Source organism: Mixophyes fleayi, chromosome 6, assembly GCF_038048845.1.
Source record: "Mixophyes fleayi isolate aMixFle1 chromosome 6, aMixFle1.hap1, whole genome shotgun sequence".
NCBI classification, from domain to species: Eukaryota; Metazoa; Chordata; class Amphibia; order Anura; family Limnodynastidae; genus Mixophyes; species Mixophyes fleayi.
The window spans coordinates 200,666,179-200,683,127 of record NC_134407.1 but is presented as its reverse complement, the minus strand read 5'-3'; the positions used below and the strand labels follow the sequence as shown (position 1 = coordinate 200,683,127).

The 16,949-nt window shown below is 45.3% G+C and overlaps 1 protein-coding gene across 3 annotated transcripts in view; it reads left to right on the top strand.

Annotated features, from left to right (window-relative positions):
* The window catches only part of PRKCA (protein kinase C alpha), a 229,764-nt gene that overhangs the window by 186,902 nt on the left and 25,913 nt on the right, over nucleotides 1–16,949 (top strand). For all 3 annotated transcript variants that reach the window (XM_075178035.1, XM_075178034.1, XM_075178036.1), the window contains 4 exons: nucleotides 303–446; nucleotides 5,523–5,696; nucleotides 5,840–5,931; nucleotides 16,403–16,465. In XM_075178035.1, coding sequence (XP_075034136.1) covers nucleotides 303–446; nucleotides 5,523–5,696; nucleotides 5,840–5,931; nucleotides 16,403–16,465 — 473 coding nt within the window. The remainder of the gene's footprint in view (nucleotides 1–302; nucleotides 447–5,522; nucleotides 5,697–5,839; nucleotides 5,932–16,402; nucleotides 16,466–16,949) is intronic.

Here is a 16,949-nt window from a genome sequence, read left to right as displayed (position 1 = left end):
GTAAGGTTAAATTTAACCCGCAGGACACATGACTAAACTGCATGTGTGAGGAATGGATTCCACTGTGCATGTCTTCTTTTTGGAAAGGAAGAAAAAAGCAAATGCATAATAAAATATTTAAAAGTTTTCTGCACTAATTGCTTTACTGAAGTCTGGCTTTCCCACTTGTTGGTTACTGATTTGCAGTGTCTATCGTGAAATGAGCACTTTATGGTGCAGTTACCTCATCACAAATGAGTGCACTTTGCAAATGTCAGGGCATATATTAATCTTGTACTGACTGTTTTTTTTGACCTTGACAGAAAGCCAGACTGGGCCCAGCTGGGAACAAGGTGATCAGCCCCACGGAAGACCGAAGAGCCTATGTTCCATCTAACAACATAGACAGTGTCAGACTGACAGACTTCATCTTCCTCACGGTTTTAGGGAAAGGCAGCTTTGGGAAGGTACTTAAAAAAATCAACTCTCCATCAACTTGTCTTAGAATTAAGTGAGAAATCATGCTGTATTGTGTAGTAATCTCGAAAGGTTTATGTTGAGTGATAGTCAGGGAAGGTGCTATGAAGTCATGTTGGAGGGAGGTGCTATGAAGTCACGTTGGGGAGAGGTGCTATGAAGTCACGTTGGGGAGAGGTGCTATGAAGTCACGTTGGGGGGGAGGTGCTATGAAGTCATGTTGGGGGGGGAGGTGCTATGAAGTCATGTTGGAGGGAGGTGCTATGAAGTCATGTTGGAGGGAGGTGCTATGAAGTCACGTTGGGGAGAGGTGCTATGAAGTCACTATGGGGGGAGGTGCTATGAAGTCACGTTGGGGAGAGGTGCTATGAAGTCATGTTGGAGGGAGGTGCTATGAAGTCATGTTGGAGGGAGGTGCTATGAAGTCACTATGGGGGGAGGTGCTATGAAGTCACGTTGGGGAGAGGTGCTATGAAGTCAGGTTGGGGGCGGTGCTATGAAGTCACGTTGGGGGGCGGTGCTATGAAGTCAGGTTGGGGGGAGGTGCTATGAGGTCACGTTGGGGGGAGGTGCTATGAAGTCACTATGGGGGGAGGTGCTATGAAGTCACGTTGGGGGGGAGGTGCTATGAAGTCACGTTGGGGGGGGAGGTGCTATGAAGTCACGTTGGGGGGAGTTGCTATGAAGTCACGTTGGGGGGAGGTGCTATGAAGTCATGTTGGAGGGAGGTGCTATGAAGTCACGTTGGGGGGGAGGTGCTATGAAGTCACGTTGGGGGGAGTTGCTATGAAGTCACGTTGGGGGGAGGTGCTATGAAGTCATGTTGGAGGGAGGTGCTATGAAGTCACGTTGGGGGGGAGGTGCTATGAAGTCACGTGTTGGGGGGGTGGTGCTATGAAGTCACGTTGGGGGGGGAGGTGCTATGAAGTCACGTTGGGGGGGTGGTGCTATGAAGTCACGTGTTGGGGGGTGGTGCTATGAAGTCACGTGTTGGGGGGGTGGTGCTATGAAGTCACGTGTTGGGGGGAGGTGCTATGAAGTCACGTGTTGGGGGGAGGTGCTATGAAGTCACGTTGGGGGGGAGGTGCTATGAAGTCATGTTGGGGGGAGGTGCTATGAAGTCATGTTGGAGGGAGGTGCTATGAAGTCATGTTGGAGGGAGGTGCTATGAAGTCACGTTGGGGGGGGAGGTGCTATGAAGTCACGTTGGGGGGAGTTGCTATGAAGTCACGTTGGGGGGAGGTGCTATGAAGTCACGTTGGAGGGAGGTGCTATGAAGTCATGTTGGAGGGAGGTGCTATGAAGTCATGTTGGAGGGAGGTGCTATGAAGTCACGTTGGGGGGGGAGGTGCTATGAAGTCATGTTGGAGGGAGGTGCTATGAAGTCATGTTGGAGGGAGGTGCTATGAAGTCACGTTGGGGGGCGGTGCTATGAAGTCACGTTGGGGGGGTGGTGCTATGAAGTCACGTTGGAGGGAGGTGCTATGAAGTCACGTTGGGGGGGAGGTGCTATGAAGTCACGTTGGGGGGAGGTGCTATGAAGTCGCGTTGGGGAGAGGTGCTATGAAGTCACGTTGGGGAGAGGTGCTATGAAGTCACGTTGGGGAGAGGTGCTATGAAGTCACGTTGGGGAGAGGTGCTATGAAGTCAGGTTGGGGGCGGTGCTATGAAGTCACGTTGGGGGGCGGTGCTATGAAGTCACTATGGGGGGAGGTGCTATGAAGTCATGTTGGAGGGAGGTGCTATGAAGTCATGTTGGAGGGAGGTGCTATGAAGTCACGTTGGGGGGGAGGTGCTATGAAGTCACGTTGGGGGGAGGTGCTATGAAGTCACGTTGGGGAGAGGTGCTATGAAGTCACGTTGGGGAGAGGTGCTATGAAGTCACGTTGGGGGGGAGGTGCTATGAAGTCATGTTGGAGGGAGGTGCTATGAAGTCATGTTGGAGGGAGGTGCTATGAAGTCACTATGGGGGGAGGTGCTATGAAGTCACGTTGGGGAGAGGTGCTATGAAGTCAGGTTGGGGGCGGTGCTATGAAGTCACGTTGGGGGGCGGTGCTATGAAGTCAGGTTGGGGGGAGGTGCTATGAGGTCACGTTGGGGGGAGGTGCTATGAAGTCACTATGGGGGGAGGTGCTATGAAGTCACGTTGGGGGGGAGGTGCTATGAAGTCACGTTGGGGGGGAGGTGCTATGAAGTCACGTTGGGGGGGGAGGTGCTATGAAGTCACGTTGGGGGGGTGGTGCTATGAAGTCACGTGTTGGGGGGGTGGTGCTATGAAGTCACGTGTTGGGGGGGTGGTGCTATGAAGTCACGTGTTGGGGGGAGGTGCTATGAAGTCACGTGTTGGGGGGAGGTGCTATGAAGTCACGTTGGGGGGAGTTGCTATGAAGTCACGTTGGGGGGAGGTGCTATGAAGTCACGTTGGGGGGAGGTGCTATGAAGTCATGTTGGAGGGAGGTGCTATGAAGTCACGTTGGGGGGGGAGGTGCTATGAAGTCACGTTGGGGGGGAGGTGCTATGAAGTCGCGTTGGGGGGAGGTGCTATGAAGTCGCGTTGGGGAGAGGTGCTATGAAGTCACGTTGGGGGGCGGTGCTATGAAGTCACGTTGGGGAGAGGTGCTATGAAGTCACGTTGGGGAGAGGTGCTATGAAGTCACGTTGGGGAGAGGTGCTATGAAGTCAGGTTGGGGGCGGTGCTATGAAGTCACGTTGGGGGGCGGTGCTATGAAGTCACTATGGGGGGAGGTGCTATGAAGTCATGTTGGAGGGAGGTGCTATGAAGTCACGTTGGAGGGAGGTGCTATGAAGTCACGTTGGGGAGAGGTGCTATGAAGTCACGTTGGGGAGAGGTGCTATGAAGTCACGTTGGGGGGGAGGTGCTATGAAGTCATGTTGGAGGGAGGTGCTATGAAGTCATGTTGGAGGGAGGTGCTATGAAGTCACTATGGGGGGAGGTGCTATGAAGTCACGTTGGGGAGAGGTGCTATGAAGTCACGTTGGGGAGAGGTGCTATGAAGTCAGGTTGGGGGCGGTGCTATGAAGTCACGTTGGGGGGCGGTGCTATGAAGTCAGGTTGGGGGGAGGTGCTATGAGGTCACGTTGGGGGGAGGTGCTATGAAGTCACTATGGGGGGAGGTGCTATGAAGTCACGTTGGGGGGGAGGTGCTATGAAGTCACGTTGGGGGGGAGGTGCTATGAAGTCACGTTGGGGGGGTGGTGCTATGAAGTCACGTGTTGGGGGGTGGTGCTATGAAGTCACGTGTTGGGGGGGTGGTGCTATGAAGTCACGTGTTGGGGGGAGGTGCTATGAAGTCACGTGTTGGGGGGAGGTGCTATGAAGTCACGTGTTGGGGGAGGTGCTATGAAGTCACGTGTTGGGGGGAGGTGCTATGAAGTCACGTGTTGGGGGGAGGTGCTATGAAGTCACGTTGGGGGGGAGGTGCTATGAAGTCACGTTGGGGGGGAGGTGCTATGAAGTCACGTGTTGGGGGGAGGTGCTATGAAGTCACGTGTTGGGGGGAGGTGCTATGAAGTCACGTTGGGGGGGGAGGTGCTATGAAGTCACGTGTTGGGGGGAGGTGCTATGAAGTCACGTGTTGGGGGGAGGTGCTATGAAGTCACGTTGGGGGGAGGTGCTATGAAGTCACGTTGGGGGGGGAGGTGCTATGAAGTCACGTGTTGGGGGGTGGTGCTATGAAGTCACGTGTTGGGGGGGTGGTGCTATGAAGTCACGTGTTGGGGGGGAGGTGCTATGAAGTCACGTGTTGGGGGGAGGTGCTATGAAGTCACGTGTTGGGGGGAGGTGCTATGAAGTCACGTGTTGGGGGGTGCTCTGGAGTCACGGGGGGGTACTGGGCCATAATATTATGAAGGATGGGCGAGATGGAATGATGAAGGGTGCTAGACAGACATGGAAGAAGAGTGATGGGCAATTTTGAAAGAGACATGTGCATGGCAGGATAGATGGTGCCTGTGATATGAAAATGGACAGGGAACTCTAGTGAGCAATGTACCAGTTAGTCATGGGAGGGTGCCAGATAGTCTTGGAAAGGTGCCTGGAAATCCTTCAACGGGTTGAAGGTTGTTGGCATTCATAAAAGGGTTTCAGGCAGCTGTGAAAAAATGGTTTTAGGAGCTTGTGACAAGGGATGAGAGGGTTTCAGGAGCATGTGACGAGGGATGAGAGGGTTTCAGGAGCATGTGACGAGGGATGAGAGGGTTTCAGGAGCTTGTGACGAGGGATGAGAGAGGTTTTCAGGAGCATGTGACGAGGGATGAGAGGGTTTCAGGAGCTTGTGACGAGGGATGAGAGAGGGTTTCAGGAGCTTGTGATGAGGGATGAAAGATGGTTTCAGGAGCTTGTGACGAGGGATGAGAGGGTTTCAGGAGCTTGTGACGAGGGATGAGAGGGTTTCAGGAGCTTGTGACGAGGGATGAGAGAGGGTTTCAGGAGCTTGTGACGAGGGATGAGAGGGTTTCAGGAGCTTGTGACGAGGGATGAGAGAGGGTTTCAGGAGCTTGTGACGAGGGATGAGAGGGTTTCAGGAGCTTGTGACGAGGGATGAGAGGGTTTCAGGAGCTTGTGACGAGGGATGAGAGAGGTTTTCAGGAGCATGTGACGAGGGATGAGAGGGTTTCAGGAGCTTGTGACGAGGGATGAGAGAGGTTTTCAGGAGCATGTGACGAGGGATGAGAGGGTTTCAGGAGCTTGTGACGAGGGATGAGAGAGGGTTTCAGGAGCTTGTGACGAGGGATGAGAGGGTTTCAGGAACTTGTGACGAGGGATGAGAGGGTTTCAGGAGCTTGTGACGAGGGATGAGAGGGTTTCAGGAACTTGTGACGAGGGATGAGAGGGTTTCAGGAGCTTGTGACGAGGGATGAGAGGGTTTCAGGAGCTTGTGACGAGGGATGAGAGGGTTTCAGGAGCTTGTGACGAGGGATGAGAGGGTTTCAGGAGCTTGTGATTAGGGATATGGTTTCAATCCGTGATGAGCTTAAGCTTTCTGGACTTCATAGTGATAGAAATAATCATGAATGAATAATAAACATTGTACCTGATGTTTTAGGTGATGTTAGCGGAAAGAAAAACATCAGATGAACTTTATGCCATTAAAATTCTAAAGAAGGATGTGGTCATCCAAGACGACGATGTAGAATGCACTATGGTGGAGAAGAGGGTGTTAGCTCTTATGGATAAGCCCCCATTCCTGACTCAGCTGCACTCCTGCTTCCAGACCGTGGTAAGAAGCTTTGTCTATGTATATTTCTGGAAGAGTTGATTGAGGGTTGTTTGACAGGAATATGTCTGCAGGGTTTGAATGTTGGGATACAAAAGGGAAAATTTTCAAAGCAAGTTTCTCCGATTCTTCATTCTTGATCCTAGGATCGCCTGTATTTTGTCATGGAATATGTGAATGGAGGAGATCTAATGTATCATATCCAGCAAGTGGGGAAATTCAAAGAACCACAAGCAGTGTAAGTCTCTTCCTACCTCCTGTGAGGTTCCATGGGTGTCTCTTTCTACCTCCTGTGAGGTTTTGTGAGTGTCTTTTCCTGTTAGGGTCTGTCAGTGTGTCTTTTCCTAACTCCTGTGAGGTTCCGTGAGTGCCTCTTCCTGTTAGGGTCTGTCAGTGTGTCTTTTCCTAACTCCCGTGAGGTTCCGTGAGTGTCTCTTCCTGTTAGGGTCTGTCAGTGTGTCTTTTCCTAACTCCCGTGAGGTTCCGTGAGTGTCTCTTCCTACCTCCTGTGAGGTTCTGTGAGTGTCTCTTCCTGTAAGGGTCTGTTATTGTCTCTTTTCCTACCACCTGTGAGGTTCAGTGAGTGTCTTTTTCTGCCTCCTGCGAGGTTTTGTGTGTGTTTTCCTGCCTCCTGTGAACATTAGTGATCTGTCATAATAGCTGCAATATTACAAATTACATTTACTTACCGGGCCTTCTCAGCAAATATGCAAAATACACCTTTGTACAGCATGGTGGAGGAGTGGTTAGCATTGCTGCCTCACAGCTCAGGTGACATGGGCTCCATTCTGACTAGGGCCCTATCTGTGCAAAGTTTGTATCTTCTCCCCTTGTTTGTGTGGGTTTCCTCCAGGTTCTCAGATATCCTCCCACAGTCCTAAAAACATACTAGTAGGTTATTTGGCTTCTGACAAACTGGACTCTAGTGTGTGCGTGTGTCTGTGTGTGGTAAGGGTTTTAGACTGTAAGCTCCAATGGGACTGATGAGTGAGTGATTACATATTCTCTTTACAGTGCTGCGGGATATGATTGTCACTATGTAATAAACAATAAAAAAAATACACAAATAAACGATTTTGAGTGGCCTTTCTCCTGCCTCAAGCTGCTTTGACAGTCCAAAAGTGTGAATAATACGTCATCCACTCTGAGTGTTAGACAGCCCTCTTTATTTGGTAGAATGTAGCTCTGGGGCAAAATAGCTTGCCTTCTATCTGGATGTGAGAAGGATATATATTATTTCAGCATATGTCTATGCAGATACTATGGTGAATGAGCTTGAGCCAATGCTTACCAGATGTAAGAAAGACCTGGAGAAGGCTGTATCTCCTACATGTCTAGTTTGGGTCTTACTATGTTGGATCTAACCCAGCCCAGCAGGTGAGGCTCTCAGTGAATGTATCACCACAGGGTCTTAGAGAAACAACCCTTCTGTATAATGTACCTTGAGGTTATTATTATTACCGTAGATTTGTAAGGTGCCACAGTGCTCCGCAGCGCCATACAGTAGGGAAAACAATACATACATAAAACAGGGACATACAAGGTAGACAAAATAAATGCAGACATGAAAACAAAGGGTATGGAGGACCCTGCTCATTAGAGAGCTTACATTCTAAATTGAAGCGGGCACAGCTGAAACAAGAGGAACTAGTGTGGCTTAGAGTGGAGATTGGGACAGTTGTGAGGGTGAATTAATGTGAATAGTGTTATCGAGGATAAGGTCACCTCTAAAAAAAAAAAAATGTGTTTTCAAAGAGCGTCTAAAGATTTGAAGGATGTGGGAAAGTCTGATTGAGCGTGGTAGAGAATTCCATAAGTGGGGAGCAGCACGGGAGAAGTCTTGTAGGCGGAAGTGAGAGGTGGTTACCAGAGACGAGACAAGGCGCAGGTCAGAGGTAGATCTAAGAGGGCGGGAGGGAGAGTATTTTGATATGAGATTTGAAATGTATGAGGGAATGGTGTTGTTGAGGGCTTTGTAGGTAAGGGGGAGTAATTTGAATTTGATTCTGGAGGACACAGGGAGCCATGGTAGGGATGTGGAGAGTGGTTCAGCAGATGTAGAGCGGTGAGAGAGGAAGATCAGCCTTGCAGCAGCATTTAGGATGGGTTGAAGTGTGGATATATGGGTGTCAGGAATGCTAGATAGCAGGAGGTTGCAGTAGTCAAGACGGGAGGTAATGAGAGAATGGATAAGAGTTTTGTTAGCATGTTCAGTAAGAAAAGGGCGTATTCTGGCAATGTTTGTAAGGTGGAGTCGACAGGACTGGGAGAGAGTCTGGATGTGAGGAATAAAGCAGAGGGCGGAGTCAAGTGTGAAACCAAGGCAGTGGGCTTGGGAGACTGAGGAAATTGTGGTGTTATTGACAATGAGGGAGGTCTGAGGGTTGGTGGTGACTCTGGCAGGAGGGAAGATAATGATCTCAGTTTTGGACATGTTGATATTTAGGTAGCGTTGGGACATTCATGTAGATATATCAGAAAGACAGTTGGCTACAGGAGATAGTACAGAAGAAGAGAGGTCAGTGGAAGAGATATAGATTTGGGTGTCATCAGTGTAGAGGTGGTATTGGAGGCCAAATGAGCGAATTAGTGCCCCAAGAGAAGAAGTGTACAATGAAAAAATTAAAGGACCAAGAACAAAGCCTTGTGGGGCCCCAACAGATAGTGGGAGTGGGGGGGAGGATGTGCTAGATGTAGAAACACTAAAGGGATCGGTTCGATAGGTAGGATGTGAACCAGGAAATAACTGTGTCATGTAGGCCAATGGAGTGAAGGGTGTGTGGGAGAAGAGGGTGATCAACAGTGTCAAAAGTAGAAGAGAGGTCCAGGAGAATAAGTATGGAGAAATGACACTTAGACTTTGCGGTAAGTAAATCATTGGTCACTTTTGTGAGAGCAGTTTCAGTGGAATGTTGGGGCGGAAGCCTGATTGCAGAGAGTCGAGAATGGAATGAGAGAAGAGTAAGTGAGACAGGTGTTTGTACACTAATCGCTCAAGCAGTTTGAAGGCAAAGGGGAGGAGAGAAATAGGATGGTAGTTGGTGAGAGAGGCTATATATCGAGAGAGGGTTTCTTTAGAATAGGTGAGATGAACGCATGTTTAAAGGAGGATGGAAATGTGCCAGTGGAGAGAGACAGATTGAAGAGGTGAGTTAGATGTGGACATGCAGTGAAGGAGAAGTTGGGGGGAGAATAGGGTCAAGTGGACATGTTGTAGGGTGAGATGATAAGATGAGTGCAGAGACTTCGTCTTCAGTTACTGGGGAGTGTAGGTAAAGGTGGGTAGAGTGAGTTGAGTGAGTGGAATTTGGCATGAGGAAATATCTTGTTGAATGGTGTCAATTTTGTCTTTGAAATAGGTGGCAAAATCATGGGCAGTGAGGGAGGAGGAGGTGCAGGTGGGCAGAGAAGTGAGTTGAAGGTGGCAAAGAGGCGACGTCGGTTAGAAGACTGGGTGGATATTAGAGATTTTAAGAATATTTGTTTGCCCATCGAAAGGGCAGTGCTGTAAGATGAATGTATAGTAATTCATACACTAAATATAGTGTATGAATGTTTAGGTTCAGTGGAAGGTCCAAGTTGTTCATGTTTATAAGCGCATTACCGCTGTGGATGAGTGGCAAGGTGGCGCTTGTACAAGTGTACTGCGTCAGATCGTGACCTGCTGGGCTGTTAGAAGGTAAGTCCACTCTGAGGCAATCAAGGAGCGGTTTTGCCGGCCGGTTGTCTGGTTATAACGCTCTTAACCTGCTTATTCTGAGCCCTGTCGGTCTGCAGGGATTGGTGATCATAATGAATGATTGATGTTCCCTGCCCATTTACAGTCTAATAAACAAATCATGTTTTCACTCCCTACATTTTCCATATCATTCGTACATTACATGCACTGACCAAATGTCTATTCACCATTGCTATTTCAACAATACCTACATTGATAATCACCCCACCATGGATCAACCGCTCTCCCTGCTTCTCTGGTTGTACTTTCCTTTGTCCTATGTTACTCCTTTTAGTTTGCCCCTAATCTCCTCTCTCCCCTCTCCTCTCTCCTCGTGTCTACCCCTTCTTTTCTTTCTCCTATATTTTCTCATTCACCTCTGCCTTTCCCTTGTTTACTTGCTACTCCATAAAATTATATTAGCATAAATTTACTCAAAATTCCGAACACTGGCCTATCTGCTCTAGAGTCATATAACTTTACCAGTAAATTAGCTGACCTGCACTGACTGAGCAGTGTTTATTGAATGAATGCTTATGTGTTTAAAGTAATGGTCTATAATTACAGCTATTCAGTATTTAATTATATAAAGTTGTACAGGTTGTTTATTGGTGCACATAAATGACAGAGTAGAAGGAACGGCTTGAAATCGGTGTAGATGTAGGGTTACATATAGCATATCCCAATTAACAGGTCTTCTCACTATGTGCAGTTATGCAGCTAGATCAGAGTGTACATTTTAAACACTTTTGAAGAAGTCCAGACTGCAAACATTCATCATTGCTCAGCTATAGTGTAAGGTGAAAATACACCAGGAAAAAAAACCACATCTTTATCCTAACGCAGAATGTCTCAAGGTTCAGGGCATCATTACATGCAAATAATATGCAATTAAATGTAATTAGGGCTGAGTGTTTTTAAATTGCTTAAATCTCAGGCTGCCATAGATTTACAGCCAGCTCGTCCAGCGACAAGGGCAAACCGTTATTAGCGGCTGACTCTTTCACAGCAATGAGCGCTCTCGTTATCAGTGCAGCTATTTGGCTCTGCAGGATTTAACTTAGTCCATTGACAAGGGGGGGTTTAATATATTTTGCGTAAACTTAATTCCAAAGAGGGTTCTATCTGTATGTAGTTTGTTTTCCCCCGTGTGTTCCTAGGATTCCTCTGAGTGCTCTTGTTTCCTCCCACTCAAGAACATGGTTGTCTGGCCCTGTGAGTGTGTGTATACCTGTTTATATATAGTGTACACTATAGGCTCCATTTGGGCAGGGACTGATAAGAATGATTACAGATTATCTGAGTAATATGACCGGGCTATATTGTCAGCAGCAGCTATTTATATAGCGCCATTAATTTCGCAGCGCTGTACAAAGAACTCTCACATCAGTCCCTGCCCCGTTGGAGCTTACAGTCTAAATTCCCTAACATACACACACAGACGGAGAGAGACTAGAGTCAATTTAATAGCAGCCAAATAACCTACCAGTATGTTTGTGGGAGTGTGGGAGGAAACCGGAGCACCTGGAGAAAACCCACACAAACACTGGGAGAACATACAAACTCCACACAGATAAGGCCATGGTCAGGGATCAAACTCTTGACCCCAGTAAGGCAGAAGTGCTAACCACTGAGCCACCTTGCTGCCCTATATAAATAAGTGTTTACTATATAAAAAAAATTGTAAAAAAAAAAAGTTAATTCTTTCGCAGTCTTTAAATCTGTAAATAGAAGTAAACACAACATTGTAACATTGTTATGTTCTTTGACCACTAAATGGCAAGCTCTTGAATATTTGCTACTACCGAAAGAGGGGCAGAGGTAAAAAAGGTGTTACAGCGGATGTGGGCACAACTATTTAGAAGGCATAAAGCTCTAAGGAGCGTGGACTTTGGGAGTATTGGGACTAATTGGAACAGACTCTACCATGAGTATCCCTGTGAGTACTCGGCATATCACTAATAATACTGACTAAGGAAGTTTGTGGAATCACCAAATAGATATAAAAGTGGACTGTCCATTGTTTTGAAGGAAATCAACCCTAGAAAGGCCATTCCTTTTATAAGAAACTCTCTCTGTATTTGATGTATCACCTTTGACGAATCTCATTTTAAGTTGTGATATGTTTCAAGAAAAGAAAGTGTTTTTATTGGTAATGATGTGTCCGAGTTTCATTTACATAGTGAAATGTTTGGATATGTTATTTTGAGAAGCCTCTTTTTCTCTTTGGCTACATAAAGTATTGGCGTTTAAGGCAGGTTTAAATTGTGTTAATAAAACCTGCAATGAGAGTAGTCTGAATCTTTTGTTTCTCAAAAATACATTTATATGGTGATTATTTTAATATGGGTATATCTTGTTAAATAGTACTCATATAAATTTGCAGAGCGTTAGTTTTGTATAGAGAAGTTACTACGATTGCCAAATTTTGTGCATTACAAAGATTGATTGCAGATTAGAATTATAAGGTTCTCTTGTGGATAAACCTTTAATAACGGATATTTATGTACTGGAAAGTTTATTAAAGGGTAGCTGTCATCTACATAAGACTTGGTTGAGTCACAAACTGTTGCTTACATGTAACATGTTCTTTTATAACACCATTATAAAGTAAAAATCTACATGCAGACTATACAGAACAACGGTAGTACATGTGTCCACGCATAACAACTGCTGAAACTAACATATAGAGAAGTGGTGCTGTGCAGTTTTCCATATATCGAACATAAGCGCAGGGGGCGTGGTCAGACCACGATGAGGGTGTGGCCACTGCCCCAGATGGCTGCCTAGGGACAAACATGTCTCTGGGTGGGACAGAGCCCGAAAATTGGGACTGTCCTACCGAAAGCTGGACAGTTGGGAGGTATGATATGTACAGCACAGCAAAAACATTCAGCAGAGACAACATTCAGAATTTCAGGTGGAACAAAAATTAAGCAGTAGTTTAATTGTCAGAATATTAGAATTAGAAAAATAAATATAAAATAGGCATAAAGTAAGCTGTACATTCATGTTAATCCCCATATTTATATTAACATTACATATATCTGACCATCTTACCAAAGTAATACTACTCTACAAAGCTGATATTAATCTCCCCTCACACCCAATTAAAATAAAAAATGTTAAAATTCGAATTATAGTTACTCACCCAGTGCTTCACATCCAGAAACTGCAGAGGAGCACAGGTCATTTACTCTCCACAGTTACATTTCTATATATCGGAAAAATACTAAAGTACGAGGTACAAAACTTAAATGTAATACACTACATCCAGAAATGAAGACAGAATATTAAGATAAGTGACGGCAGCCATTTTGTTGAAGCCAATGTTCATTAAAACGTAGACAGATACTTACAAAAATAATTCCTAGACTGTAGACGGGGGGTGGCCAGACTTTTGGACTTGACGATCTAGTCTAAGGTCCAAAATATTTTGTGTTCTACCACAGTACAAAATGTAGTATTTATGTGGTGAACTAGGCAAAATAACGTCAAACATACATTTTACCATAATTAAATTGTGTTTTTCACTTTCCTTACGATTGTGAAGTTGATGACACTGCATATCTTGAAATTACTCAATGAAGGCAGTATTTTCAATGTTTATCGGTCAGACGGCTTCTGTATCTTGATCTAATGATTTTCCTCTGGGAGAAGACGGCTTCGCAGAGGTAGGCTGTACCAAAAATGCTGTCACATGAAGACCTATTGATCCCCAGCCTGGGTGTGCTGTTCTGCAAGGAGTAGATTCCAGAATCTTGTTCAGAAGCTCCGGCTTTCAGAGGAATGTCACATTACAGTTTTAGTATTTCTTCCTCAAAATGTGACTCCTTCATACTGAACATAGAGAACATATTTGCAAAATCAGCAGATGGAAATGACATGAAAACTAATATTGGCTCAAGCAGCTTAATATCCTGAAATTGCCTCTCTAGTTCTTGACAAAGATTTTGCTTTCATCGTAGTTTTCTACAAATTTTTCTACATTAGGGAAGTTCCTCAAAACTCCTTTTCCAAGTTCAGATTTTAGAAACTGCAATTTTGATGAGCATTTAAGGAACTAAGTAACGGTTTTATCCTTCCCCTGAAGTTCATGGTTGGATTCACTGCTGTGAGCTGTTCAGTTGGTCACAAAAGTTAACTTTATTAACCATGATGCATCATGCAGCAGATATGTTCTTTCTCCAAGAAAGTCCAAGAACTGAGTTGTTTCAGGCAAAACTGACTGGAATTCTAAGAACCCCAACTAAGCCACCTGAGCTTACTGTACCAAAGGAGGTCTTCCTACTCTGCCTCAGTTTCCTCCAATTAAGTTTGGAAAAGTCATCTTCGGAAACTCCTTTCACAAACTGTTAACGATCTTGTCCGTAATGTCCATAGCATCTGTCATGTTTAAAACTTTAGCATATTGTGCATTCTGTTGGTGAACGCAATGTATTTTTATCAAAATCTGAACATTTTAATTTTTTCTGACAGAGTGCAAAAAACCCCAATGTTCTTACCAACCATGGAAGGGGCCCTGGCAGGAGTTTTCAAATAGGAAAGCTTGTTTCCTTAGCATAACTAACAAACTGTTGATAAATGTCTTGACCTCAAGTTTTTCTTTTCTTTAGACCATAGTTAAAAACTCCTACGTCTATAGTAGAAAGCCGTTTTCGTGCAAAGTGGTAGATCTTCTGTCCGGTAGAAAGAGCCACCTAATTAATGTTGCAGCCGTAGGTAGGCTGGGACCCCGGGCTCGATTGTCAGCAGACACTGGGAAGGTTTTCCCCTCATTTGTTGTGTAATAAGAGTGCCTGCAACTGGTGAGGAGCGCGGAACCCAAATTGCGCTGGTAGCCTTTAGGGTTTTCTGGTCCACACTCAGGACTGGAGCGCAGACGAAAGTGGGCCGTCTCTCTCCCGCAGCGCATCACATGTTCGTTGGGAACCCGGTGCTAAATCATTCGTGCACGACCTGATTCTGGGTCATGGTTTTGTGCGTAGCAGAGCAGCTCCCTCGCTGCGATCTATTGACCTGTGGGCAAAACTTTTTCATGGAAGTTTTGGGTCAAAGATGGGATATGCTAAGGCAGCTGAATGTCGCTAGGCACTTTTTTGCTATGGCATCCATTGGGCTGCCAGCCGTGCATGAGGTGGCAGTCTGGTGACAGGAACTAAGCCCAAGTTCTGGTGAGTTAGAAAGACTGGTCCGGGCGCTCTCTAACCATTACTGGATGAACAGATATCTACGGACCCAGTAAAACTATTTTGTGGTGTAAGAACTGGAGGGAAAACCCCTGATGTATATAGCTTACTAATTTATAGCACTAGAGCTGCGGGAATTTGCGTCCACCCGCATTGATCAAAATCGAGACCATTCCCATGTGGTGGCTATCAAGATCTATCTACACCACGATTGAGATCCACCAAACATAAGACTATGACCCACTGGTAGCTCTCAATCCACCGTTTGGCCACCTCTGCTGCAGATGATGTGTTAAAGTTCATGCAACGCAGAATATATTTACTGGAGCAAGGGGGGGTTCTGGAAATCTAATTGTGCTCTTGACTATTGTCAATGGTTCAAAGATTCACTGTGACCCAGATCTAACAACAGATTTCATGTCACTGATGCAGATTACACTTTATTTCTGACAGACAGGGAGACTGATAACCCATGTGTCTGGTTTGCTACACTGGTGACCTCATCATTTTGACATTACATCATTTCCTGTGCTCCGTTAGGAAGTCTAGGCTTTGCCCATTGAGCACACATCCACTATAATAAGCAGGACAGAATCATCAGCTCATACCAACAGCTAAAGAATGACTAATGCATGTATGAAACTTGATTGGAAAGAAGCAATATTTTATTATTATATTTTTTTCTCGAGTGGTGTATGTATTAATAACTGTACATTGCAAATAGGCTTATACTTAGCTTGCACTGATAATGGTAAATCTTTCAAAACTGTGTGCTTTAAGATGAAAACTGAAACAGGGGAGATGCAGTTTGTCTCGTATCCAAAATTATACATGGGACACACACAGAAGAGGAGCTGTTACTGGGAGCAGAGATATGTTAAAGATTATGAGGGTGTTGAGAATTCTTTCGTCCAGCACTGCTACAGTTAAATAAAAGGTAGAACTTTTACAGTGTGTTCACCATGCCACAATACAACTAATTGGCTAGTATGCTGCCGTTAGGACATCTAATCTGTTTTGTGAAGGAACTCTCACGAACAACATTAGAGACAAGTGTATTTATCATGCCATTGACACGTCTTTCTCCTCCCGCTGTCTTAAACAGAGAGTACAAAGTACATCTGTGTGACGCTTTACAAGTGTATGTGGTCTGAAATTCAAGTCGCACTCCTCTTTCAGTAAGCGATTGATAAGATTCTAAGGTATTGGGAGAAAATAAGAGCCTTGACCCAGGGAACAGATACTGATATAAGCCTGTGCGTTAATATTCAGAGACGCTGCGTTTAATGTATTAACCCATCTGCAGCCCACGTCAGTGAGTAGATGACGGTATGAATGCGGTCTTCTCCTACAGTGGTAGAGCTGGACAAGCGTAGTGGACATGACCTCCCACCCACTTTCATCAGTCTCTTTCTGTTGAACCGGCTGCATGCTATTAACAAAGGAACTGTTGGAAAGGCTCAAGAATCCCAGGACTGAGCGCCCGTTCCCAAGCGTTATTAAAAAGATGATTAAAGCCCAGAGTCTAATGAGTTTAATTAAAGTTTTAATGGTTTCCTGTCACAGCTGACGGTGGGAATTTAACCAAAATTGTTCCTCCAGCTGCTTTCACGACCTCTGACATGTCAGAGTTGTATTATTCGTAGACGTAGTGAAACTGGAGCTTAATGATCTTTCGGGAGCTGGTTAGCACAGCCTAAAGGGGCTGAGATTTTGCCTCTTAATCAGATTATTTGAGATGACTTTTTACCTCTGCAGGAAGTGTAAAACTATTTAGATGCTATATTTTTTTTCTTACCCAGGTTCTACGCAGCAGAGATTTCGGTGGGCCTGTTCTTCTTGCACAAGAAAGGAATAGTTTACAGGTGAGAGCTCCTCGTCCAGTCTCCCTCAGCACCAGTCCTGTAACTTTTTGTTGTATCCAAAAAGTTGTTGATGGATAAAGTTGAGTTTATATTCTACCATTTCATGATAATTGGGAACGTTTAAGTGCTGTTATATTGGAGCCTATGGCCAGTATTAAATTTTTTATCCCAACCAAGGATTCTCCAGTTAAATGCAAAAAAGAAACCATAGAAAACATCGTCCAGTTAACCAAAGTGCACGGGTTTTTTACTGAGCTTCCATAGAAAAATTACCTGACACCAGAAGACAGTGCTAGACTTTGTCATACGTAAAGTGTGATTGTTGAGTGTAAACACTAGATACTGAAAAAAAAATTTAAAACAAGTTTTGTAAATGTGAAATTCAGACTTCTAATATAGCATCCATGCAAAAATAAGAGTGATTATTTATTGTGGAATAATAAGAGGAGGCATTGGGCACTAACACAATATGGCACCTGAACTG